The sequence below is a fragment of the Oculina patagonica genome, chromosome 6 (genome assembly GCF_052425735.1).
Source record: "Oculina patagonica isolate OP01 chromosome 6, crgOcupat, whole genome shotgun sequence".
Lineage (NCBI taxonomy): Eukaryota > Metazoa > Cnidaria > Anthozoa > Scleractinia > Oculinidae > Oculina > Oculina patagonica.
In genome coordinates this window covers 15,619-40,659 of record NC_135763.1, presented here as the reverse complement: position 1 = coordinate 40,659, position 25,041 = coordinate 15,619, and the positions used below count along the sequence as shown (strand labels likewise).

Genomic DNA, 25,041 nt, shown 5'->3' with positions numbered 1-25,041 from the left:
CAGAGAGAATGTGTCCCCGCAACAAGTGACTTTCTTTTAATTTGTGCGACTCATCAAAAGGAAATCATAGGATAATCCACCAGACCGTGCAATTAAACAAATATGTACAATTTTATTACATTTCTACACGCTTGAAACACTGGTAGTCTCATTAGCTAACAGTGCATTTAGTTATTCTATTGGAAATTGCTTTAAATCCTCGATAGCGAGAAAAAGAACACCAACAGAATATTCGTATGACACCAATAGGCTAAAGAGCCGCGTCTAATAATGCGTAATCCTCTTCTTTGCGAGGCCGTGTGGGGTCCCTGGATGGCGGCCTGTTGGGTACTCTACGTGTGCCTTGTGCGAGCCCCTCCTGAGTGTCGCCATAGCGGGCCTCGTACTCGTACACCGTCATGATAGGTACCCCTGGTCAAGGAAAGACAACATAACACGACACCCTATTTTTCACCCTGGGTTAACCAAAGCTTTAATGGTATACAAGAAATGACAAAAAATGACAAATCATTTCAAGCAAAACGGAAAACTTTAGTAATTCAAGTTTGTCCATTCAAGTTTTGCATTTTGTAGCTCGCCAGGAAAGATAAAACCGTCAGACATTTTACGACTTACAAAACTATCGAAGAAATAGCCAATCGAGTGCTTTGAAGTCTGCTGGACAACAAACTATTTGACCCAGACAAGTCTGTGTCTGGATAGTTGAAGGTCAAAGGGAATCAGTCAGACTGGCTCCTCGTTTATCCCTTCCCCTTGTCTATAGGGGCTATCGAATGGTCTTTGCGAGTATGCAAGCATAGCGTTTTTCTTTGCGAGCACGAGCATTGACAAAAGTTAGCCTTGCGAGCAACGAGCACTTTTACCGAGCATTCCGAGCAGAAGCCTAATTTTACGAGCACTGCACGACCCCTTTTATTCTCTGAGCAGCCGCAAAACCTTTCGTTGCCTAACGTCAGGCGAACGGTTTTTTTTTTAACGTTAACTTACTTGTAAATAACCGTGTTTTAATAAAGACTACGTGTTAATGTCTGTAACGTTAAAGTAAAGGAGTTTAAAAGGATATTTGCAGTAACTGGCAAGTAAAGTATGTCAGTCTCAGTAACTATCTCCACATGATGGCCCACGTGGCCTAAACCACTCTCTCCGACCACGCCCACTGCAACGGCAAATATCTCCACATCGAGGACAGTATTCATACCAGCTGCCACCTTGAGGAGAATGATCAAGCACGTTACAATAGTAATCACCACTAACCAGGGATAAAACTTAAAAAATAAAATACAATAAATAAAGAAAAAATAAACACACTAGACACAAACAAAAAAACACCAAATATTTTTTGACGTGAACGTCATCGTCGCCATGTACATATGTGACATTTTGGCATTTTTTGTTGTTTCATTCAGTTCCATAACCACTAACAACAAATCAATGTTTATGTTTTCAGGGAGGTCCTCAAATAAAACCAATTTACAAGGTTAAAAATCAAGTTAATATTACAAGTATAATGTTCTATTAAGAACAAAGTTTTAAACATTTAAATAAAAAGTTCAAAGTACTTTGCTTTTAAAAAGTTCTTAATTTTCTGTTTAAAAATTTCACACGACATAGGTTCTTTTATACCATGCCATAGAAAATACAGCCAATCAGAATACAGGATAGCCGTTGTATATTCGACGGTATTCAACCCAACCTCCCCATCGTGCGCTGCGATTGTATTCTCGACGAAATTCAGTAAGCTGTCACGGTAAAACTCACCCTATGCGATTCAAATATTTCAAAACATATCGAAACTCGGACAATTATGCTTTTAAAATATATTTAACCTTAAGATGTCATCTGTTGATTTAGCCTTGACCTTATGCAAGTTTTAATTGTGAGATTTAGTATGTTTACTCTCTAAGTTAGCAATTTCCTATCGTTATTTATCTTTCTGTAGCTTAGTTCCGCTCATAGCTAAGAATTGCAAGCTAAGCGTTATTCTTCCAGAAAATAGATAATTGCAGTATGTCCTGTTGTTTATCATGTTGAATTTTAGCGCGAGTATAATTTATAAGTGTTTACTAGTTTAATAGAACCTTAAGCTCAGAATCATTAATAGAATCGTAAATCATAACATAAAAGGAATTTCTCTTCAAGTTTTAAGAACTGTACCTGTTGTATTTAGTTCAGTAATTTATTCCTTGTTCTAAAATGCGCAGTAAGCACATTCGCAAGTAACACTATTATTTGCCTTTATCTTAAGCAATATCCTGAAACCTTTTTGAACGGAAGATTAAAGTGTTAAGCAATTTCCTTCCTAGAGATCGACATTGATAAACTAAATGTAGTTGTTTATTTAGCCTTGAACTTGTATTTTCACCTGTCATTATTATCACACTTTAAACATATATAAGAAGCCCTTTTCTGTACGATATTTGAATTACCTTTGAATTACCTTTGAATTACCTTCGAATTACCTCAAGCTACCACCGAGCTACCATTGAGTTACCTACAGCTGTCAAGAGTTGTTTAGTCCAGATGCAATAAAGAAGATAGAAGAAGTTCCTAAACCTTGAGTGTCTTACTGCCGCTGAAATCACTTGTATTTTCTTGGTATACACACTCGCCTAAAGGCTCGTCTGTATACCGATAAAATACAAGTGACTCGTGGGATATTTCATAGTATACCACTCGAAAGCGTTGCATAACTAGTATTTAAAAGCATCTGGTAACGATGACCAATCGATGGTACATGTTGATGACTTATGAAGAAAACTTACCGGACCAGGTTGATAAAGAACGCGTAAACCAGTTGATGGCGGCGGTTGTTTGATTTTGTACCGACAGCTATCAATGCCGACATTTTTTAGCAGCACACTGTGTACATAGGTGCAGCCTTCCTTCAACACTCCGAACGACACCTGTGCTGGAAGCAGCTCAAAGCCTCGGAGATTTTCCACTTGTTCCTGATCGCCACCCGCCACGGATACTGTTTGTACACGCCGCCGTACAGGGTCTTCTACTTCATAGAACTGCAATCAATCGAGCGAATTACATGTTACAGTAGAAACTGAGGAATGGGGAAATATAGGGAGATAGGTGTACAGGGTATTTTAATACTGAAACCGATCTAGTGTGTTTCTACTCTCGGATTGTATGAATAACGAAGAGGAAAGGAAAACGCTTTTCGCTCGTTTCACCAAAACCTGAGAACCTGCAACAGGCCTATGTTAATGGCGTAAAACCGAAAATTGAAAAGAATTTATGTGATGACAACGCAGTTAAGAGTTGAAATCAAACTAGACCTCCAAATTCTTTCGTTCCGAATTAAACCTTGTCCAGAATGTTCCATAGGATGCAAGTTAACTGCATAAAAAGACAAGGTAACAAGCGTTGTTTTACCCGCCGACTTTATGATTCATATCTGATCAAAACTTTTCGACGTCAGCTTTTCACGAGACGATCTTCCCGCCGATAACTGCACGGTGTGGGAGGGGGGGGGGGGAGAGGTGGGGGGTACACACCTGGGTGTTGGGAAGTGCTCCTGGTTTGGAACTTCTGATACAGCTGGGCAGATTTACTTTCTCTGATCTAGCTTCTCCAGTTACATCGAAATACAGACTCCTCGGACCAACTTGCGGCATATCAGCTGTTAATCATTATAACGTAGATATTAGGAAGTGGAAAGACACTGGAGCATAGACTGTCAGAGTTAACTATAACTGCTAAATTAACAATTATTCGCCGAAGGCGAAGTGATTATTCAACAATAATCACTGAGCCTGAGGCGAATAATTGTTTTAGTATAATTTTCAGAGGTGAATATCAAAAACTGCAAAATAACAATAGAAAACACGAAAACAACAAACAGAAAAGCTCGCTTGCATACCTGTAAACCAGTTTAATTCATCGAATGAAATCAAAATTTACACTCAAGTTTTAGCAATAAAACGGAACAAACCAAACACTACGAAAAAGATAGATATCTGGTACCTTTGTTTAATTGTTGGTGACTTCTGAGCAATTGTGTGAATCCTCTCCAAATTACTAGCAGAAGAGAAGAGAACTAAATATGTTTTGACAGTCGAGCTGACTGAGTACATGGCCGTGTGCGATTTCCAAAACCACCATGTTTACGATCAATTCTAACGCCTTGAAAACCATCTCTTGAAAATATTTTCGGTCCAAAAGCCTTGGTAGTAAATTTGCAAAATTCCCAATGCTTCAAATATCCAGGATTTGGAGTGATTTCTTCTAAATGAGAGAAATTTTCATTCAGCAAATGCCGCCATGTTCACTGGCCTGGATGACAAACGTGGCATGGCTTAGTAGCCAAACCTTCAGATGCAATATTCACCGCCTAGCGCGGTGAATATTGCGACATAGTCCGAGCTTCTCGACCAATCAGAATTGAATTTACCTCTGGAAATTATACTAATATTGGGTGTCGAGAAGCAACGCTAGAACACATTTTTAGAAGCTTTTACACTGTCCTGTTGTTTTCTGGTGTAGTTGGAGCATGAATTCTACAAAGCATCATACACTTTTTTCTGGCGTTCATCACAAAATTTAAACGGCATCTGCAGTACAGCGCTGTGTATTAAGAAAGACACTGTCCCATTGGATAATTGCCAGTCGAGTTTCCTACTCACCCGAAAACATTGGGACGTTTTCTTCTTCATCCGGGTCCTCCGCCTCAACCGGCCCCTCCACTACCTCCCCCACGGAAGAAGGAACATCCACTTCTTGAACAGACTCCAAATTATTCCTCCACTGTGGGGAGTCCCCCTGGAGTGGTGACTCATGAGAGAGAAGCTCAGAAGCTTGTCGTGGTGTTGGATTACTCGGACGAGAAATGACAGATGAAGAGGCATGGGAAGGAGTAGGATTAGTTGGACGCACCGGGGTGGGGGTACCATTACCAGTAGCATGTGCCGGGGTGGGGTTAGTAGGCCTCATTCCGTTAGGTGTGGCGCTTGGCTCACCAGTGGGAAGCGAGGTTGTCTCTCCGTTTGTCGTGGAAAGAGCAACATCGGGGCTGACTGGATCTTTCTCTTCTTCTGCTGAGAAAATTATAAGTAGTAGATAAAATATGAGCAGGAGATCTGTATGGGCATTTACAATGGCGAGCCGTTAGGCGAGCCATTGTAAATGGCCATACAGATCGGATGCGAAAATTTTATTCTACTTGTGAAATGAAAACAATAAATTGAATGCAAAGTATTGTTATGTGAATCAGTAGAGATCTGTATCAAAAGTTAATGAATACTAATTAGCTGAGCAGGAGTTTGTATCAAAAGTTAATTCTCTTGTTTGATTTGTATTGGGGTTTACAGTTGTGTACATGTGATCTGAATACTGTACTGGGATTGGTTTGCACCCTCATGAATAGTTAATGAATTTTACAATTAAGTAATACAAACATGCTATTTATAATACAGGCCGAGAAATTTCTGAAATGTGATTGGTTGACAACACAATTATTCTCATCTACAGTGATGTTTCAGCTGCGCGTTGCATTAAAGTTTCCAATTATGATAACTTTAACAATAACCACCCTCTTACAAAGCCTTCAAAAAAGTGGGTATGTCAATAGAATTCTCTGGCAAAGTTTGTAGAAAAGTACTTAGATCATTCTGTAATTAGCCTTCTACGCAGACGTTCTAGGCTATTCTGTAATAGAATTGTTCGCGATGTTGGGAGGACAATTTTGGATGATTGCGGGTTATCAACGCCTGCTAGTACCATCTCAAATACAGATTAATATCTTCAAAAGTTTGATTATTATATGGCCATGAGTGATAGATTATTAGCTTCACTTGTACAAGTTACCTGTCCGATCAGATGTAGCGCTCCCCTCGTATACAACAATTTCTGGTGTCTCCGCAGGGCTGCTTTCTCCAGGGGGTGGGTGACGGGTTTGGTGTGCTAGTTCAGATGTCAACGCTTCCATATCCGGGACCTTCTGACTGTAGATACCTTTAAGGAACTCTTGACCTGACAATACAAGGCAAATAAACAGCGGCTTGTGTACATACAAACTGAATGAAACTAGAAATATCAAGTTAAGCTTATGTAACCCTTTTAATCGCGCCTCTTTTAATTCATGAACCCCTTTGCCAGAAGACAGTTGTGCTACACTTGATCACTTTTACCTGGAGTAGTCTCAAAGTAAGGCGGCACTTCTTTGTATCTCAAGGCATGCTTCCCATAATCCAGCTCAGCCAGTTCTATTCGGTCCCGCTCCCACTCTGACGAAGATCTTTTCCATTTCGGGGGTGGAGGTTGTGGAACTGGGTCGGGCGTTATTTCATTCACGTATTTAGAGGCTAAGTCTTCATTTTTCGCTTCATCTGAGTTAAGAAAGAAGAAAATTTAGATCACATTTACATACTTTAAATTGCTTTTACACTACCAAAATCATTTTATTCATTTTAAATTTCACAGTTTAAGTTTCAAACGTTAAACCATCGTACCTTGTTTGTCGCGTAACTCGGCTTCATTCTCGGTGTCCTGCCTGACCTGTGGTTGAAATAAAATTTGTAGATTCAGGTTTAAAGACACTGAATAAAATGTCTTACTGTTGCAGCTATACAGTGATTGCTTACAAGTTGTGTTTTATGTTTCACCCTCTTCCAATTACTAACCTAACCTATCAACAGCTTTTATGTTCAACCGAAGGCTTGAACACATCTGTCTGTGTCTAGTTCATTTTAATGACTTACAGAAAATTCTGGGCTAGAGGGACTAAAACTCACGTTAGCTTGCAGTTTCTCGGCCACGACCTTCTCGCTCTCATTTCTAGGATCTCGCGGCAGTAAGTCGTCTAACCCTGTTTGCCTCTTTTCCAGGTACTCTCCATAATCCTGCATGGCCTTAGTGATCTGCTGTCGTTGTTCCATGGTCAGCGGTTTATACTGAATTAGTTGGCGGAACTCTAGAGCCCGTGGACATGTGATGGGAGGAGGAGGAATTGGCTTCACTACAGAGGATCCAATGTTTAGACTGTTACCTTATAAAAATCAAATAAGAACACATCTTTATTGCAATGGACAGTGTATGGAGAAGGGATGTTAATATATATGGTCAGAGAAGAATTGCACAGAACTGCTAAACTGTTCAGAGCTTTGCAGCTCAGACCAGAGATAAAACCAAAACAGTTCCTTACCAGCATTAGTGCCAAAAACAGGGCCTGGTTTCTTTAGCTCTCTAGAAGGCATCACTTTGAAGTCCCTTTCTCTCAACCCCTGTGGAATGATGAGCTTCTCGTCCTTTTCTTTCCACCAAATCTTGTCAGTTCCACCTGTTGGATACAGACACAGTGAAACAAGCGCTTTGATTACTTGGCCGGCCATCAGGCGTTATTACCGTAGCATATTTCTTTCCTTATTTTTGAAACGAAGTTTAACATAACGTGAGCGCGTTATAAAAATTCAGCTTCCTAGATTGTCGGACACAAGAGAAAGTGAAGAGGCTACACCTTTGTCCAACCCACCTTGAAGAACACAGCAATCAGAGAGCTAAAAACCGCTGAAGTACCAAACGGGTCGTATTCTACTTTAGTTTTTCGGCGTCATTCGTCACGGTTTTTTACAAATTGGAACAGTTATTTTAAACAGCAATTTAAATTTAAAATTTAATGTATCATTAAGAAATGATTAAAAAGTGTTTAGAAAATGCGACTAGTTCCCTTACCAGAATAAGGCTTCAAGATTGTAAGTCCTGTAACATCAAGGTGTCCTTCCAAGGGGCTCTTTAAGACAGCTGTGGCGGGGTCCTCCTCGGCACGTTCCAGGAAGTCCTTCACGTCAGCACTTCGCAAGAGCTCGGAGCCTGTTCCATCGGCATGAATGATAAAGAAACGAGGCACTATAGGGCTCGCAGGTGCTTGCTGTAAGGGCCCTGGTTCTGACGGCTCCTCTTTTTCATCCACTGTACCCTCGGACCTCATAATTGTTTCCTTATTGATGGATTCAGTTTCTTTCTTGTCAACTGTCATTTGACCGTTTGACATGACAATGAAGTGGTTTCCTCTGCCATCTGTTACTTCACAGCAATCCTGGCTTGCGGTGCGCATGACATAAATGCCCTTGGGTGTTTTGGAATCATGAGCTTGTTTGTCAGTTTGAGCGTCACGGCCATAGTATGACACAACACCTGCAAAGAGGAAAACAGGCACGCAATGGGTGAAAGTGCAAACAAGCGATGAAATCTCTGCTAACAAGAAAAATTTTGAGCATTATTAACATGAACTTACCATATCGAATTTTTCGTGTACGCATACGCATTTCTGTAGGCCCTTAATTTCTGCTTTTTGAAATTTCTAACATTATTACTCTGAGGTTTAGTAACCACGTGCTAACTAATGTAGTGGGAGGAAGTGCCATGTTGTCCAAGTCTAAACACTATGCTCTATTTTATTCTGGTTTATTTTCACTGAAGCGCATCGCAAGTGATAAGTATTCAGTTTCTCTTACCTTTAGCTTCTATATGCAATTGTGTTCCATCTGGCCTGTACATAACAGACACACCATTGGCCTGAGTGTCAAGTCTCGTGCCATTTCCAAACACAGTCTCACACGAACCTAAATCACTGTCGAATATCACCGTAGCGAATCCTGTGCACTCTACTTTGAAGAACGTTTTGGTAATCTCACAGTATTCAGCCTGTTCTCCTGTCTCGTTGTCTGGGGCCTGAAGTTCCGAAATAATTTGTTTGTAGAAAGTTGTAACGCGTGTTCCGTCCGCGTGCTCCACAATTCGTGTTCCATCCGGGCACTCTACCGTGATGACGTTGTCTTCCCGCGTTTTGAGAACCTGATAAAAATGGCAGCACAATTTCTGTTTACTTCGTTAGCATAGTTACGCTCAATACACCGTACCAAAAACGATGGCGACTTGCACATTTACCGTTAATGCTTAGCGCAAGAAAACCATTGAAACGCACGCTAATAGTAAAAAAAAAACCTATAAAACTTCAAACCCGGCATGAAAACTGTTGTCAGTAGATGAATTTTGCAAAAACGTGGATTTTCATGTGCGTTGCTAGGTTCGCGAGGTATTGTGATAAAATGAACAGCTGCCATTTTTTTTCGTATGGTGAATGCCCGCGTGTTTGATGACTGTTAAAACTAATTGTTCACTGGGGTAATTGCACCTGCTGTAGGTGGTAAAATCAATATAATTTTTTTCATTACACTTCTCTATATGGATACAATCTATGGTCAAGCGGCTGACTATTGGCAAAACGCACAATCTGATTGGCTACACGGGTGCAAGAGACGGCTCTCGGAGCGCGCGCTCACTCAGTTAAATCAGTCACCAGGTTCTGCTAAAACAATCGCTCTCGGTTTCTATCGACTTTGATGTCAGCCGATAGAAACCTCGAGCTTGCCGTCAAATTATTAACTAGAGCCCCCTTTCTTGGCGCCACGTACCGGCGTTATCGTTAAGTCTGTAGTTTAAACGCGTCAGAAAAGGTAACATGGCGCTTGAGGTTTCTTGATTTGTTAGCACGGTATGCTTAAATTAGACGTTGGGTCAGAACCTTACTTTCAAATCACTCAAAAAAAAACGCCATCTTTTCAATATTCTAATAATTTTTTGTATCCATGGCCAGAAGAAAAGTATGTAAAACAAGCGTGAAAAGGAGCCCCACGAGTTAATATCAAGCTAGATGCTTAGCCAAAAACTCGCCTATAATGAGTAGAACTGACCTGCCCACTTTGAGGGCACGTGGCTAAAGAACAGAGTACACCAGCAACACTCTCATGACCTCCATCAGGTATAGTAACCACTCTGTTCCCATCAACTGCCGTACTTGACCATTCAGGGACTTTCTCAGGTAGAGAGATCGCTGGCACCAGAGGTTCCTCTGAGGGCTTTGGATTTATTCCTGGCCCACGGAGGTTCTTTTTAGTTGCTGCAGTCACAGAAGGGTCCTGTCTGGCTATGGCACTCCCTGGCTTGCTTGTAGGAGGGGGGCTTTTGATGGGGTAAGATTGACACTTGCTTACTGCACCGTCCGGAAAAAGAACTTGGATGCTCCCATCAGCGAGTAGCTATAGACAAATAAATAATTATTTTTGGATAATTGTTCCAGCCATCAGGTTAGTGTTTTAATATATTGTATTTTGGCTATTTTGTTATTCGCATTTGATCATATTTTTGTGTCAATTTGCGCAGTGAAAATATATAATTTTTCATTTGGTAACTTTATAGTGGAATAAAGTGTTTTTTTTAACAGTTCTTTTAATATGCAAACATTTTGTGTACGCTTACTAAATACGCTACGTCGTTAAGACATCAAACAAATAGTACATTTCTTCACTTAATCAAACAAACGCCTTTTTATCAATCTTGAATTGTGATAATAAATGAACTACAAGAAGTCAGCAGACAAATTATAATTTACTTGTTGTCTCATTTCAGACCATGCGCTGATACTCTGGAGAAATGTATACATCAACTTTTAATCAAAAATACGCTTATCCATGGTTACAGCTACTCACTTTTATGACTGTCCCGTCAGTCATCACGGTACGGGAGGTTTCTTCTGATGCTGGTTTTTCTTTAGCAGGCCCAAGTGGCCTGACGGGATAGCTCTGCCTCACAATCACTCCACCCTTATTGTCTCTGCTCTGATAACTATCATCGTTTAAGTACTGCACGTGCTGGCCATCAGGGCACGTGATATACACGTGTTGGAATGGCTTCTTCAACCTTTCTTCCTCGGCTTTCTTTCGCGCTGCAATAGAAACAATGAGTGAACAATGGAATTAACACTTTGTTAATAATTTGCTTTGTTCTCGTGACCAGTCTGCTAAACAATATAGATTTTAAACCGCTTATGATATAATGGAGACAAAACTCTTTACTTGCACGAATACAGTCTATGTAATGGATGTGACTTCTTTTTTCTGTGACTTTATGTTCTAGTCTCAAATACAGACTACAGCCAGTTATACTGTACGCAGGCTTACACTTGCCCCTCTACGAGACTGTTGTTTACCTTCATCTTCAAGTCTGAGTCGTTCTTCTTCCTGCTGCTGTTGGATTTCCTCCATTCTCTTGACCTCTTCTTCTGCTCTCTTACGCGCTTTTGGAGATCCCGCTTTGGGCTGTGGACTGGGCGTGGCCTGAGGGGGAGGGACAACATCTGCTGCCAAATACCCTGTAACTATGTCTTCTGATTCCTTTGTTTCTTTCTCTTTGAGGGAGCCCGAGGGACCATACCCACTCAGAGCTAACACCATACCATCACTCAGCTCTGCCACAAAAGAGCTGAAGTCACAGAATGGTTTGGGATCCTTTGGACGTTTGTGTTGTTCTTTCTCAGAGGACTCAACTTCGCTTTTATCTACCTCCTCGCCCGCGTTGTCTTCTTGTTTATTCTCGTCGGTTACAATTCTACCATCCTCCTTCTCTACAGAACCCTCCAGTTCCTCCTTCGTCAAAATCTCGTCAATCGGTTCCAAGAAATGAAGCACAAACATGTTGCCATCTTTGAACACAGATGTGGAGATTCTTTTTGCTCCCTGTACATATTGTGACTTGTTAACCTGAATCTGTCCCCCGTCAGCTGGGAACATTGTAGTCAAGGAGCCAGAAACATGAATCAAATTATCTCCCACGTCATAGCCAATGAAATCGTGCGGTTTCTCGACAGGTTCCTCCACAGGTGGTATCTCAGGCTCTTCGAAATCTGTAGAGCGTGACCGTCCTCTTTTGTCAGCCTTGCTAGTGGCGCTTTTAATGGATGGAGAACCTTTTGCCGAAGGACTCCGACCGGTCGCTGATTTTTGTCGACTGGAGGCTGATCCGTCGCGTTTCTTATCTAAAAGTAACACGGAAATATAACAGACAATTATACGGGCACCAGTTGTGGAGATGGGCTATGAGCAGGCTGGGAGAAAATAAACCTATTAGACTAAAATTAATAAGTACCCTAATTGCTTTTGTGATATCATATTATTGGTAAGAAGCACTGAATATCTACCATTTCTTTAGCTATTTTTACGTTTTGTGTAAAAATAAAAAAAAACGTTTTGTGCAATGAAATTGTTGTCAGTCTATCTATTTACATGCTCAGCGCTCGCAATTAACCGCAAACAACATTACGTGCAATTGATTGTCATTAGGTCACTTTGAATGTTCTTCTTGAAGGACGAATCATCACGCTAAATCTATTGTCATTACCTTTATCGTCCTTTTTATCCGGCGAGGCGCTCTTTTCGCGAGTCTTTGCACTTCTCTTGGGACTCCGGCTGCCACGTGCGCTCTTTTTCCCTTTCTTTTTCCCTTTTTCTTCTTCCTCCGCCTTGATCAAAGCAACTTCTTGTCTTGTCATAAGACCGTAACGACTACCAATCTTCAGGGGGACACTGGGTTGCTCTGGAGCCGGCGGGGGAGGGGTGGGTGTTCTAGCTGCTTGTTCTCGAATTCTCTCCTGTTGTGTTAAAGTAAGAAATAAAACACATTCAACGGCTGTAGTTTATACTTACTGTTTTGAACTGCAAGTTAACTACCAAAGATATCGGAGAAAAAAAGTATACACGAACCCTTTCGGAAAGATTTGGTTATGTAGCCTACTTCCTTTTTAATTCATATAATTTACATCATTGAGGTTTTTTAAACAACTATTTAAAATTCCTTAGATTTGAAAGAAATTGTATACATCACAGAGTTGACTAAAGTAAAATAGTTGCCACAAATATCAGAAAGAAATAAGTTGCATAAAAATATAAAAACCGATACAAAAGCAGGAACACTGTATGGTCTGAGCTTTCAATTTGATATTGGAAGCACATACGTTATCATTAAACAAAATGGAGAATGCAAATACCTGTTCTCGAACCCAGTCTTCAATGGAACTGACTACGTGTTCAAGGTAGTTTCTAAAGCCCACATTTGAATGGAGCTTTGTACTCCAGGATGACTTGCTACTGTCACAGTTGGCTCCGACAGGATTGTGTAACGCTAACAACAGGGAGTGGTCACGCTTGTGGTAGTATGTGTCTATGTAGGGATTGGCGAGGCGTGCTGCTTCTAAAACCTGTTCAAACAGAACAGTTAACGAACAAAGTAAGTACCATAGTTATTGTGCGTGCGCATGACAATGCATGCCTGTGACGGGTGTATTACTTTGTCAATAGTTTACAAGTTCCCCTGACCAACAGTTTAATTTATGTCTAGCCTGTAAATAGTCAGTAAACTTTTTAACATCTGTTTCTTTTTCCAAAGACAAGTCAAACCCCTTGTTGTATTTTTATCAGTTGACAGTGTCCTACGGCTTTGAACGCACTTGATTAAACCTTTACCTTTGGCTGTGTGGATTCACATAATCACTATAGCCCAACTGGCTCTCATGTTAACATCACATATGCAACTAAACAAGGAACACACATTTCGTGCTTGTGGCTCTAAAGCGTCCTTCAATGTTGACTCGATTTTTTTTGTAGCTAAGTTTATCAAATTTACTACCAACAAGATGAAAAGCACAAAGAAAAAAATGGCGAATCAGTCACACCACCATAAGATCAGAATCGTTAAGAATTAAACATGTGAAATGAACGCCAACAAAGTTTAAAAGTGTTAAAAACTTGCCTGAATCATGGTCTTGTGGTCAAAATGTTCCACAAAAAACCACTCATCAAGGTTACGAAACGAAGCAAGTGGTGAAGAGTTGATATCACTAGCAAGTTTCACTTTCTCTGAGTCATCAGCAGGAAATCTCAACGCTTGAAACTCGCTCAGTTTGCTGTAAGGATGATCCCACAAGTTTGAATAAATCTTAAACGATTCATCTACATCTTTGAGATCCACAACATCCCCACTTTGGCCTACAACTTTCAAAAGCATCCCTTCAAAAGCAAACTGCTTTAATGCACGCTCCAGGAGGTCGGAATTTATCTGGGATTCAAAAAAGTGGCGCAACTCATTAGCACGTGCATCACGCTCCACCATGTCCCGCCCGTGCAGTTCTGGAAGTTCTTTTAGTCGGCTTTGAGGGAAAAGATCAAGCATGCGCAGTTCAGCCTCCGTAGGATCAAGACCATTGGCTGGCTCGAGGTGATGTAGGCGTGACGTCATTTTGTCATGGTAATGAAGTATCACTGGAGAATCTTGAGGTTTTCGAGGCTTGTTGCTGTCTGCAGGTCCAGTAACAGCCTAAAACAATTAAGTAAAAGGTGGCACAAATAAGCTTTTCAAATACATGTATGATATAAGACACATTCTCTTGCTATAGCACGCCTAACGTGCGTAAATAAAAATACAGTCATATATTGAATTTAACAACTTGCATTTGATCTGTAAAAACTTGTGTCTATTATGCGTCCTGTTACTGTTACAGATATGTAGTGTTCAGCTACACATTATTCATTTGGTGGACATGTGGCGCGCTAAACACTAAACTGAACCTTACCTGTTCGCTATTTTGTACTGAAGCTAGTTTGGAGGTTTTGCTAGAAATGTATGCAGCCAGATCATGATTTAACCCATCTCCTCTCGGGGGAACCACCTGATCGAGTGGATTTTTGTCATCAACTGTTGCAACAACCTGAAAAGAGATAAAAATTGGTTGCTCTCGATACAAATTCTGGATATCAGTGCTGAAGGATGATGTGTTTAGGTACTAACCTGCTCTAACAAACAGTGAAGGATGAGTGGCACACTGTGGCTCTCAGGTGGCACACTGCCGATAAGGTGATCATAAAAGCGTTTGTCAATATTAGCTGAAACTGCAACATTTGCTTGAGCGTCTAACACTGAAAAACAAAAACAATGACATCCAATGGCATTTAACACATAAATAAACAACACTCCGATTGAGAAGATATATCAAACACTCGTGACAGTGTCTCATCGGCTATCCTTGAATTTTGTCAAAAATACTCCACTGCACGTCGTATTTTCAACTTTCTTCTCGGTGTTCGGATAACCCATTGAAACACTGTCTCTTCTATTTGATATATTTTGTACCACTAAGAAACATGAAATAACACAAAATAGTATAACATTACTGTATTAAAAGTTGATCACACTCTTTGCTAGGGTTTCACCTGACACTAACGTATGTATCCAAAATTTATGCCCAAAGAGCAAGGTGGAAAACATAGCAACTTTCTTTTAACTCTATAGGCAGTTGATTACTCACACTGAGTAGCTGCTACAGATTGTGATCCAGGAAGCTGATCAGCAGTAGTTTGAATAACTGATGAAGCACTGGCTGATGGCTTCGTGTGCACAGGAACATGAATCAACTTCATTGAATCTAGATACTGTTTGTACTGCTCCAAATGATCTAGCATATTGTAGCACACATCAGCCACGTCTTCAAATATTGCTGTTCCAAACTCTGTCTGATATTACAAAGTTAACAACAATCAAATCTCAAAACTCCCAAAGTTGTTATATATCATCATCTTTCTATAACTATTTAAAACTTTTCTTTGAAATCGAGGTAAATTATTCTGGATCTTGGTTAAATAACACTTGATGTTGTTGCCGATAAATCGGCAGTATTCATTTTTGCCGATGCCGCGCGAAGAGCGACTTGACGGTAAGCAAATGTTTATCATTTTACTCCAGTTGTGTGGAAATTGTGTTGCAAATTGCGAAATATGTAGTCTTCTCTTACTTTGAAAACCATCACCCTTTTTTGTCTTTTCTGCTTCAGCATCTTCTTGTATTCTTCTGATTGTTACTACTTGCGATTCAGAAATGCCACCCATTTTGTTTCTGTTTGGATCACGTATTATTCACTCCATAGGGAGTGAATAATGCTCATTAGTCCGAGAAAGCAAACCAATCAGATTGCTTGAAACACCAAGATTTTTTAGTGTGATTGCACGTCTCTGCTGGTTATTTTAAGAAGAAAGAAGAGCATTTACTATGAGAAAGAAATATGCCTACAGAGGAAATTTATCCCAGCTATAATGTAAAAGACCATAAGTTTTATCATCAGTTAATTGTACTTGAAAGATACCTTTCTCTCTGCATCTAATTCCTGCAGATCACTTTCTGGCACAATACTCTCTTTCACTTTCACTTCATATGTTGCTACATCCTTAAGCTTGTGACCGGAAGGGGCTCTCATTACAATGCTTTCTGATTCACACCAAAACATGTTAAGTTTGGCTTCTGCTTCAAGCTTTTGAGCCCTTTCTTCCGACTCTTGTAGCTCTCTGTCCAGCATTTCTGGATCATCTTCCTAAAAATATCAGCAATCAGCTATTAATCTGCAGCTCCAGAATATCCATACTAATTCCAAAGACTGCTATTGGATGTTCTAAGGGTGAGGGGGGCCTCAATAGCCTGGTATGTGAAAGGATAGAATTGAGCTTGCTGAAAATGACTCACAGTGCACCACAAGTGAGGGTTTACCAAAGCATTTTAAACTTGAATTTCACTCTCCATGTTCTAACAACCTGCGTTAATCAGCTGCAGCTCTATTAAACGTTCTAAGAGCATCAGACAATTTTAAACTGATGGCTGCACATACTTATAACTCCCTGCTGGACAATGCAAGACACTTGACAGATTAGTTTTCATTTATAACCGCCACAAGAAAGTTTTTACCTCAGAGAGCGAAATCCTCATTGTGATCACATTTTACATTGTTTTTCTATTATTATTATTATTATTATTATTATTATTTAAATTTTATCAACAATTTTTTTATTTATTATTAATATTATTGCAAAAACATTTTATTGACTTTTTTACAGCTAATTTCAATTTTGTATCTTTTTTATCGATGTGTGTACATATTTTAACGATTATGTGAAATAAAGTTATTATTATTTGCGGGCCCAAGAGAGGCCCGCAACCCTAATCTTGACAGTGCGCGCCACGTTTATAAAGGCTATCTGCAAACCGGAAGTTGAAAATTTTGTTCTTCCACTAAGAACGATCGGAATGCAAAAAATGTGTCAATCACGACAGTTTGTCGTAACACCAGAAGAGAAAAATCTTGTCTCCAAGAGCGATAAGAATGCGAAAAATCAACAGTTTGTCACATTAGATCGAGGCTTCTGTCTTGCAGACATTACGTTTTGCAGACGTTGTTTTATAGGTGTTGCTTTTGAGAAGATCTGCTGTGATTGTATCACAGATAAACTACGGCAAACGAATGATTCCAACAACGGTTATTCTCGAGAAATTCCTTATAACACTGACAACAAAGCGAGTTTGCCGACGGAGGAAAATCACATCTCAATTCACACCGCGTGCTCGACTACACTTCGCAAAACTGTCAATCAAAAAATAGGTCCGCACTGCGTACATGTGTCTAGTGCTGAGCTTTATTGAGCTTTGTGCATTACTGTATTGCTCGGTCACGGTAGTGCATTTATTAGGTTTTTGTCGGCATAGACTATAGTTGTAGAGGATTCTAGCTTCAACAGTGTAGTGAAGAAATATGGGTAGAAGTTATCATCAAAAAACTGTGTAGCGCATGTATGGTATGAACAAAGTTAAACAACAGTATTCTTGGTGCACTCAAATACAAAAGATTCTGGTATGTTTCGAGAATGGCCGATTCCCTCTATAGCGCGCGCCTGCAGGGAATCACGGTAGTTGTATTCATCAAACCATGCGCGAGACTCAGCAATGATGCGTGTTGCTGAGTTTTGCGCATGGTTTGATGAATACAACTACCGTGATTCCCTGCAGGCGCGTGCTATAGAGGGAATCGCGTATTCTGTTTCTTCATCGGCCTAAAAATACCGTTTACAGACAGCACACGTCTTCGCCATTAACACGCGCTGGCATTGTCACAATGTAAGATGGCACGCGCCGTGATCAGAGAAGCAATTTGTACATTAAGAGATTTAAATAAATTACTCTTGCGTACATCTGAACAAAAGTATTGTTGATGCGCTAAAAGACAATAAATTCTCGGACGTTTCGACACTTTTGTCTCTTTGTGAGCGTTAAAAATACCGTCACGCGCGTCTTCGTAAGTGTAAAAAATGCAGTTAACAGACAGCACGCACGTGTACATTTAAATTAATTTAAAATGCATCTTCGCCGCAAGCAAGCGCTTGCACTGTATCAAGAAAGCAAATTCAACGTTCATCCCATTTGAATGCAGGGTCTTGCGCGTGCTGTCTGTTAACGGCAGTTTTAACGTTAATGAAGAGACAAAAGTCTTCAAATGTCCAAGAATTTATTATTTTTAGCACAATACATTGTGTTGACGTTTGTTGACGTAATTAATGCCTTAATTATCTCAAATTAGACTTGTTCCGTTTGTTCTACATTTTCATCATTTGTTCACGAAGGAATAACGTAGGGGTAACGAAGGCAAAACGAGTGATTATCGATTACTATTATGCAGAGAAGCATTTCTGTAAAATACTTCGTGTACGCTGTCACGTATTAGAAATCTCAGTTGAATTTGGTTAGTATGACGTCATAATTTGCCGTATATGAAGTACTTACTGAAAAATTTTAGCGTTATAGCTTAGTGTCTGCGCTTCGCACTAGACACAAAAAAACAACTCTGATTGGTTCGCGGCAATAGGAAACGATAAAAAACATTCGTGACTTAAGCGTGACGCGTTACTCGACCTTACTCGGAATAATTTTCTTTTGTCCAGTGATTTAAAAACACTTCCCTCCCTGAGTACCTTCTCTTAACTTCATCGAGGCCCGCACTTTCTAACCTGTGGTTACCACTAGTTTTTAAAACTAAAGTTGTCTGACGTTTCGAAGTAACTAACATCATTATCAACGTAAAATGTTGTATCGTGGTGTGAATATAAATTAGTTTGTGAAAATAATAATAATTTTCTGCATTGTTATGTAAATAGTTTCACGCGGATGAGCCAACTTTAAAGGTGCAAACTGAGCCCATCCCGTATACCACTATTCAAACTCATTTGATAACATAGCCACCAGGCCCCAGTTGTTCAAAGCATGGATAACACTATCCACCGGGTAAAATGCTATCCAGCAAATAAGTGCTCACGAAACATACTGCGCTATCCACTGGATAGTGATATTTATCCGATGGATAGCGTTATCCATGCTTTGAACAACCGGGGCCAGCTGTAGTATAATCTTACTTTAGAAGTATCAACTTCTTTGTTCTCATCCTGTTGAACTGGAGTTGGTGTGAGGCAATCATAATTCTGTGCCTTTACACAGATGATAGCATCAACATTTACACCTGTCTCATTTAAGTGGTAAATGACCGGTGCCGTGAGGATGCCATGGATCAAAACATAATGCTGGGGGCTTCCCTGGTCATCGGGTTCATCATCTGAGATAAGAATGTGGAATCAGTCATTACGGTTAATATCATCACAAATTAATCCGGCCAGTAACCTGCTTACATGCTAGGAAATTTTTTTTTCAATTTTTGTCTATATGTTGTGGTTTCATACATGTATTTTACCCTTGGTACTTTGTTTTATTCCCATACCCTATAACAATGTTTACCTTTAAAAGATTATACCAAACTTGAATTTACACAACAAATATGTCTTCCTGCTTCATTTCAGCCAATGAAATGTCAAGTATAGGACAATGAAATTCCAACTTGTTCGTTTGCCACAAAAACAGATTAACAATACTAATTTTGTACATGTGAAGATCACATGTATACAGCAGCTTGGAATGCAATCCGTGACTACATCTAAGTTAACTGTGACTTGATGTCTAGCTCACAGTCAGTAAAAACAATTTCAATTTAGTAATTTATCTTTATTTAGTTTTTGGTTTTTACCAATAGTTTTAAATGTGTCCTCAACATCTCCCCTTCTCTTTAGTTTTGTGTCCTTCTTTGGAGATGGTGGCAGGTCTGCTTCCTTTTTACCCTTCTTCTTTCCTGGTGATTTGGACCGTTTTCCAGCAGATGTACTTCTCCCTGATTTCTTTCCTTTTTCATCTTTCTTTCCTGCTTCAGCAGCCTTAGCAGCCTAAAATTAGAATAACATATTGTTTAATGTCTTTTAGCATGAAATACTAGCACACCTGGCACACAGGTCTAGCTGACTGTTTAGATTGTGAAAGAATGGCTCAGGGCTGCACTTGAGAGAGCAGTGGAATCGAAGTCAAGCCCAATATATGCATGGAGCTCCTATGGCTACCATATGTATAGTTAATGCCCTGAATCACTGTTAAATTTGTTTTGTGTTACACATTGTTCTGTTTAGAGGGTTTAACCATGTCATGTTGTATTCTTGTGTACAAGTGAAACATCTTAGATGAGGGTGGTAAAAGGTATTTTTGTGAAGCTGTGATCGGCCCTTTTTATTTCTGGTGAAATGTGAAATGTGTATTTTTTTGCTCTTGGATCACAATTTTCCGTAGTAGCTGTGAACCACGGTTTTGCAAAACATTCTCTTTTATTTTCCGTGAAGTGTGAAATGCCATTTATTTAATGTGTTGTGAATTGTGAAAGGGCTGTTTTATTTTCAAAAAACCTGATCTGCACTGTATACCCCGCTAATTACCACTGACTGTCTTAGATGCAGCATTCCTTCTGAAACATCATGATATTTATCCTGAAACATTTTGAAAATGTTAAGTCCACCTGACAATGACCCTCACCCAAACCTGCCCTCTACCTCCCTCCTTAAAAATTACTGACCATAAAAACCTTTGGACCTAATACATGTACCAGGGCTTGTTATGAGAACTCTATAGCAGGTTGAAATCCTAATCTAATTTGCTGCCTGACCCTCTCACTTCTTATCACCCAGTTGTAAAATTACTAGTCTCTTATTTAAAGATTTTAAAATTTGTTAAAAAATAAAATATATAATTTAATAGATAGATATTTAGAAGCACCTTTCTCTCATCCTCTCTTCTGTCCAAATCTTTCTGTTTAACATGCAGCAACTTAAACTTCAGAAGTTTAGCCATTAGAGAAGGGGGTATTGATTCACCCTGATCCACCAATGGCTTGACTTGCTCACATACTTCATAGAACTGAGGAGGTTTAGCTGATGCAGCCCCTTTGCCCTTGCCTCCTGGGGCAGGTCCCTTGCCAAATTCTTTAACCTTATAAAAGCAAAATATAACAACTTTAAAGAGAAGACTGATGGCGACTCTAGAAATACAACATGAAAGCATGCCTTTCTTTTCACTAGCTTTACATTTTATGACATTTTTGCATGGGTAGTGCAAAATTCAAAGTTTGGAGAAAAGTGCTCTACCATTTTAGGCTTTTCATTTTTTGTTGTTGTTCACTTTTCCTTTTCCTCCTTTTATTATCTTTTTGTTGCACTTGTTGGCGATCTAGTGGCCTTGCTCGATCTCAATTCAAGAATAGGCCATTTTACAGTTGTCAGCTCAGTGACCTGGCCTTTGAATGGAAGTGAAGCTGAAGGTGACCTTGTTTTGATACAGACCTCACTGCTTTTGTTTTGTTAATCATGTTCTTCTGATGCTAACTAGTTTGTATTTACATAATAATGCAGAGAGGTTTGTATCAATGCAAGGTCACCTCCAGCCTCACTACCATTCAAAGGCCAGGTCACTTAGCAGCCAACTGTAAAATGGACTATTCTAGAGAAAGTATCATCCTCACACAAAATTTTTACCATGAAACAGCACTGGGTTGGTTGGCAAAAATTTCCCTTTCAGTTTTTCACTGAAATGTCTATCCATTTCGGTGCATATTTCAGGCTACATTTACGCAATCACTGTGATCTTTTCCTTCTGCAGATTTTGAGTATAAGTGATGCCTTTTTTGGTCGAAGGTAAAGACGACTGTTCAAAGTGGAAAAAGACCAATCTCAACATGACTGGCTATGGCCGGTTCAGGTGTCAATGGGTTAATTTTACAATAACTAAGCGAATTCTCATGCGCTGATTGGCTAATTTTTATTGCCAATAAGAGAACAGATGGATGAAATTTGAAAAGCTGGCACCATCAGTGAAAGTTTTGTCAAACTTTTCTAGACTGATTCAGCATGCTGCATTCTTGATAAGGCCAGAATCATACAACAAATCTAATAGTCTTCAATGAGGAAGTCATCTTAAATTTATAGGTTTTTTATGCATTTGTCCTGTTATTGATGATAAATTTTGTCATAACATTGTCAAAGTCAGATCCACTCGCTTAGGGGCTCGTGGATTTTGAAAATGTTATGATGCAATTTTTCACCAGTAACAAGACAAACGCATAAGAAACTGAGCAGACATCAATTTGTTAAAGATAAAATAAAATCTTAAGAATATTAAAAATCTAAAAAAAGTTAAATTCAAGAGTCTCTTGATAAAATATTGTATAAACTCTCAAAAAATCAGAAACTATTATGTTGTCTGTTCCAGGCATTTGGTTAGTTGAAGCAGAAAAAAAAAACGGAAAGAGAAAATGAGGGGGCCCCCAATACCCAGCTACTCCCAAACCAACTAATTGTAATTCCTTGAACAGGCTATTACAACTGTGTGATAACCATACTAAAGAGGACAATGGCTTGAAATATGTATAGCTGTTGTAGATATTCTCAACAAAAATTATTACAAACTCATCAAGGGCATCCCAATAAAATGTTTCATTTCCCAATGCCCCGTCTCTTGTGATGGTGGGTTGGTCGGTAGGGCAAAAAAAGAAAAGAATGAACACTTGAAGGGTTCTGCATGGGTTCCAGAGAAGGCCGGGCTGCTTAGTAAGAAACAGGGCTTCTGATATTATGCGATGTTGCGATTTCGCATAATTGACCTCAAATCGCAACTTTTCGCATAATTCATCAAAAATTGCATAATTCGCACAAAATCGCACAATTTGAGCAAAGATAAAGGAAATAAACCCTTTAAACCCTAACCCTAAACCCTAACCCTAACCCTGTACCTTCAAAAAAAACTTGGAAAACCTCTTATGTGGTTACCAGCGAACAACTTTCATTACTTCGAGCGGGCAACTTTCTTTTTCAGTGTTAACTCAGCCAAAACAACATTCACGCAAATAAATTTGCTTCTATCTTTGCTTTCTTGTATTGTACTGAAGTTTACAAGGCAAAATGGCTGAATTCAGAATGTCTAAATGTCTAAATCCTTCCATGAAGTAAAAAACATCGTAGATTGTTCGATCGTTCGACACCATGTGCGCCTTCATTGATTCAGTCAGTGGTATCTTGTTACACTTCATATATTATGTCACCAAAAGTCTCCAACGTTCTACTACGTCATGTAGTGTACACGGAAAGCCATTTGACATTGGAATACCCAAATGAGGTGAAAATAATCTATTTCATTCTAATACAGACATTTATCCTTCATTTATGCTCTTATTATTTTTTGAAATGCACAAAATGGATTTTCATCTCCTGAAACCTTGTAAAGTAAGCTTAAAATCGCTCAGATAAAATCGCATAATTTGCCGCATAATAGTACTTTCTTGCCGCATAATCTGCCCTAAAAATGCCGCATAATTTCTGCTTTTTTGCCGCACCCTATCAGAAAACCTGATTACAAAGTCAACTAGAAATGGCGTGGTTTTTTTCATCCATTATTCCTTAAAGCTGATTTCCAGTCCTTCTTGCGCAGATTTGGAATTTGTTTTTTGTTTTTATTTTGAATTTGTTAAAACAATACACTTCGGTAATAACATACATGAAAAGTTTAAGTCCGCCATTACGGTTCCTTTCATTCAAGAATTTCTGATGAGCTGAAACGTTGGTTTGAAATAGCTTCGAGGTTCTCCTACTACTTATTATTGTATTGCAAGGATATCTGGTGCTAATAATGAAGAAAAAGGTAAGTTTGTCACAGAATTTTCAATTTTGCTAGTAAACATTCCTTCGTGTGAGACATTGCAAGCGGATATTGCGCAGTACAAACTGGAATTCAGTTTTTACAGTCTTTAAATAACCTAGTATCGATGTTTATTAAAGACAAAGACATCACATTATACCAATTTTTGTTGATAAAACAAGATCGTGTGCTTGTAAATTGAAGTACTTGCTTCTTTGACTAATGAATCTGGATTTTTTTAAACTTTTTTATTGGTATTGCCCAATATTGAAATCTTAATAAAAGTAACGCTTGACTTAGAACAGAAAGCTGATGTTCTATGGTATATCGTGATTTTCACATACTACAGATAAACACAAACTCGTAATTTTATATAATTATCAAGTAAGAAAGCTCACATCTTTAACAAGGCCTTCGTAAGTAATGATGCTAAACAATTTCCTGAGACCAGACGCAACCACTTCTGACAGTACATCGATAAATACATTATCCTCCAGTTTATTTGGTGCAATGAAGAAGACACATGATCTCCACGTTTCCTAATGTGAAAGAAAATAATACAGTTAAGAAATATCCTAGATGTTGTACATGGAAAGACTACTAAAGGTTGCGCATGCAATGAAACACCAACAGACGTTGTGTTTGTATCGCTGTTAAAATTGCACTAACCTCATTGAGAGGCGCTTGAATTAGCTCTGCTTCCCATCTACTTAGTTCATTAGCTGATGCACTTTTCCCTCTTCGAGATTTGGACATATTCACTGGTGTACTCTTCTAAGCAAAGGTTGTTTTTGCTCGTAATTAAAGAAAGTCACAGCACTTTATCCGCCATTTTGAAGTTTGTTGTGGTTGCTAAGCGAAGAACTGTTCGGTTCCAGGCCTCCAATGCTCCGCTCCACCAGAAATGGGTCGAGTGGTCCGGGTCAAGTTTGTGGGTGGAGTGTACTTCGCGCCACTGCTCGAAAGGTTTTCGGTGATTTCCTTCAACAATGTTTGGTGATGTGTGGTTTCAGAAATTTCCGAGTCTACTTTTTTATACTCATAAGAGTGGCATCGGAGAATTCCGAACCCATTTCCGAAACCATTTTTATTTGCAATCAACAATCAACGAACTTAAATAATAAATAATAAATAATAATAATAATAATAAAAGCTTTTATTTATACACGATAAATGTTTTGCAGCATAGCTGATGTGGTCGTGTTTACAAATTACTATTGAATCTAACTAAACCCTTAAATAACAAGTAAAGACTACAAACTAAGCATTCCAAACAAACAAAAATACACAACCTCTAAATCCCTAATACTTTCAAAGCACCCTTGAAACTTGCCAACGATTCTTTAA

General features: G+C 39.2%; 1 protein-coding gene across 2 annotated transcripts; it reads right to left on the bottom strand.

Moving 5' to 3' along the window:
• Positions 1 to 92: 92 nt before the first annotated feature.
• LOC144656859 (sperm-associated antigen 17-like) lies at positions 93 to 24,537 on the bottom strand. 2 transcript variants are annotated; one of them, XM_078517103.1, is made up of 27 exons: positions 24,364 to 24,537; positions 24,093 to 24,233; positions 20,785 to 20,997; positions 19,718 to 19,910; positions 19,056 to 19,252; positions 15,971 to 16,195; positions 15,140 to 15,344; positions 14,623 to 14,750; positions 14,408 to 14,542; positions 13,588 to 14,151; positions 12,827 to 13,036; positions 12,181 to 12,430; positions 10,994 to 11,818; positions 10,494 to 10,729; positions 9,699 to 10,043; positions 8,460 to 8,799; positions 7,678 to 8,139; positions 7,151 to 7,285; positions 6,741 to 6,994; positions 6,459 to 6,504; positions 6,138 to 6,335; positions 5,815 to 5,979; positions 4,635 to 5,045; positions 3,507 to 3,631; positions 2,763 to 3,014; positions 1,064 to 1,208; positions 93 to 405 (listed from the first exon to the last, which is right to left on the bottom strand). In XM_078517103.1, exons 1-27 carry the CDS (start codon positions 24,448 to 24,450, stop codon positions 251 to 253), a joined length of 6,642 nt encoding a protein of 2,213 aa, XP_078373229.1. In that variant the 5' UTR covers positions 24,451 to 24,537; the 3' UTR covers positions 93 to 250. The 2 variants fall into 2 exon arrangements, with proteins under 2 accessions (XP_078373229.1, XP_078373230.1); XM_078517104.1 differs by having other exon boundaries at positions 4,635 to 5,042.
• Positions 24,538 to 25,041: the final 504 nt, after the last annotated feature.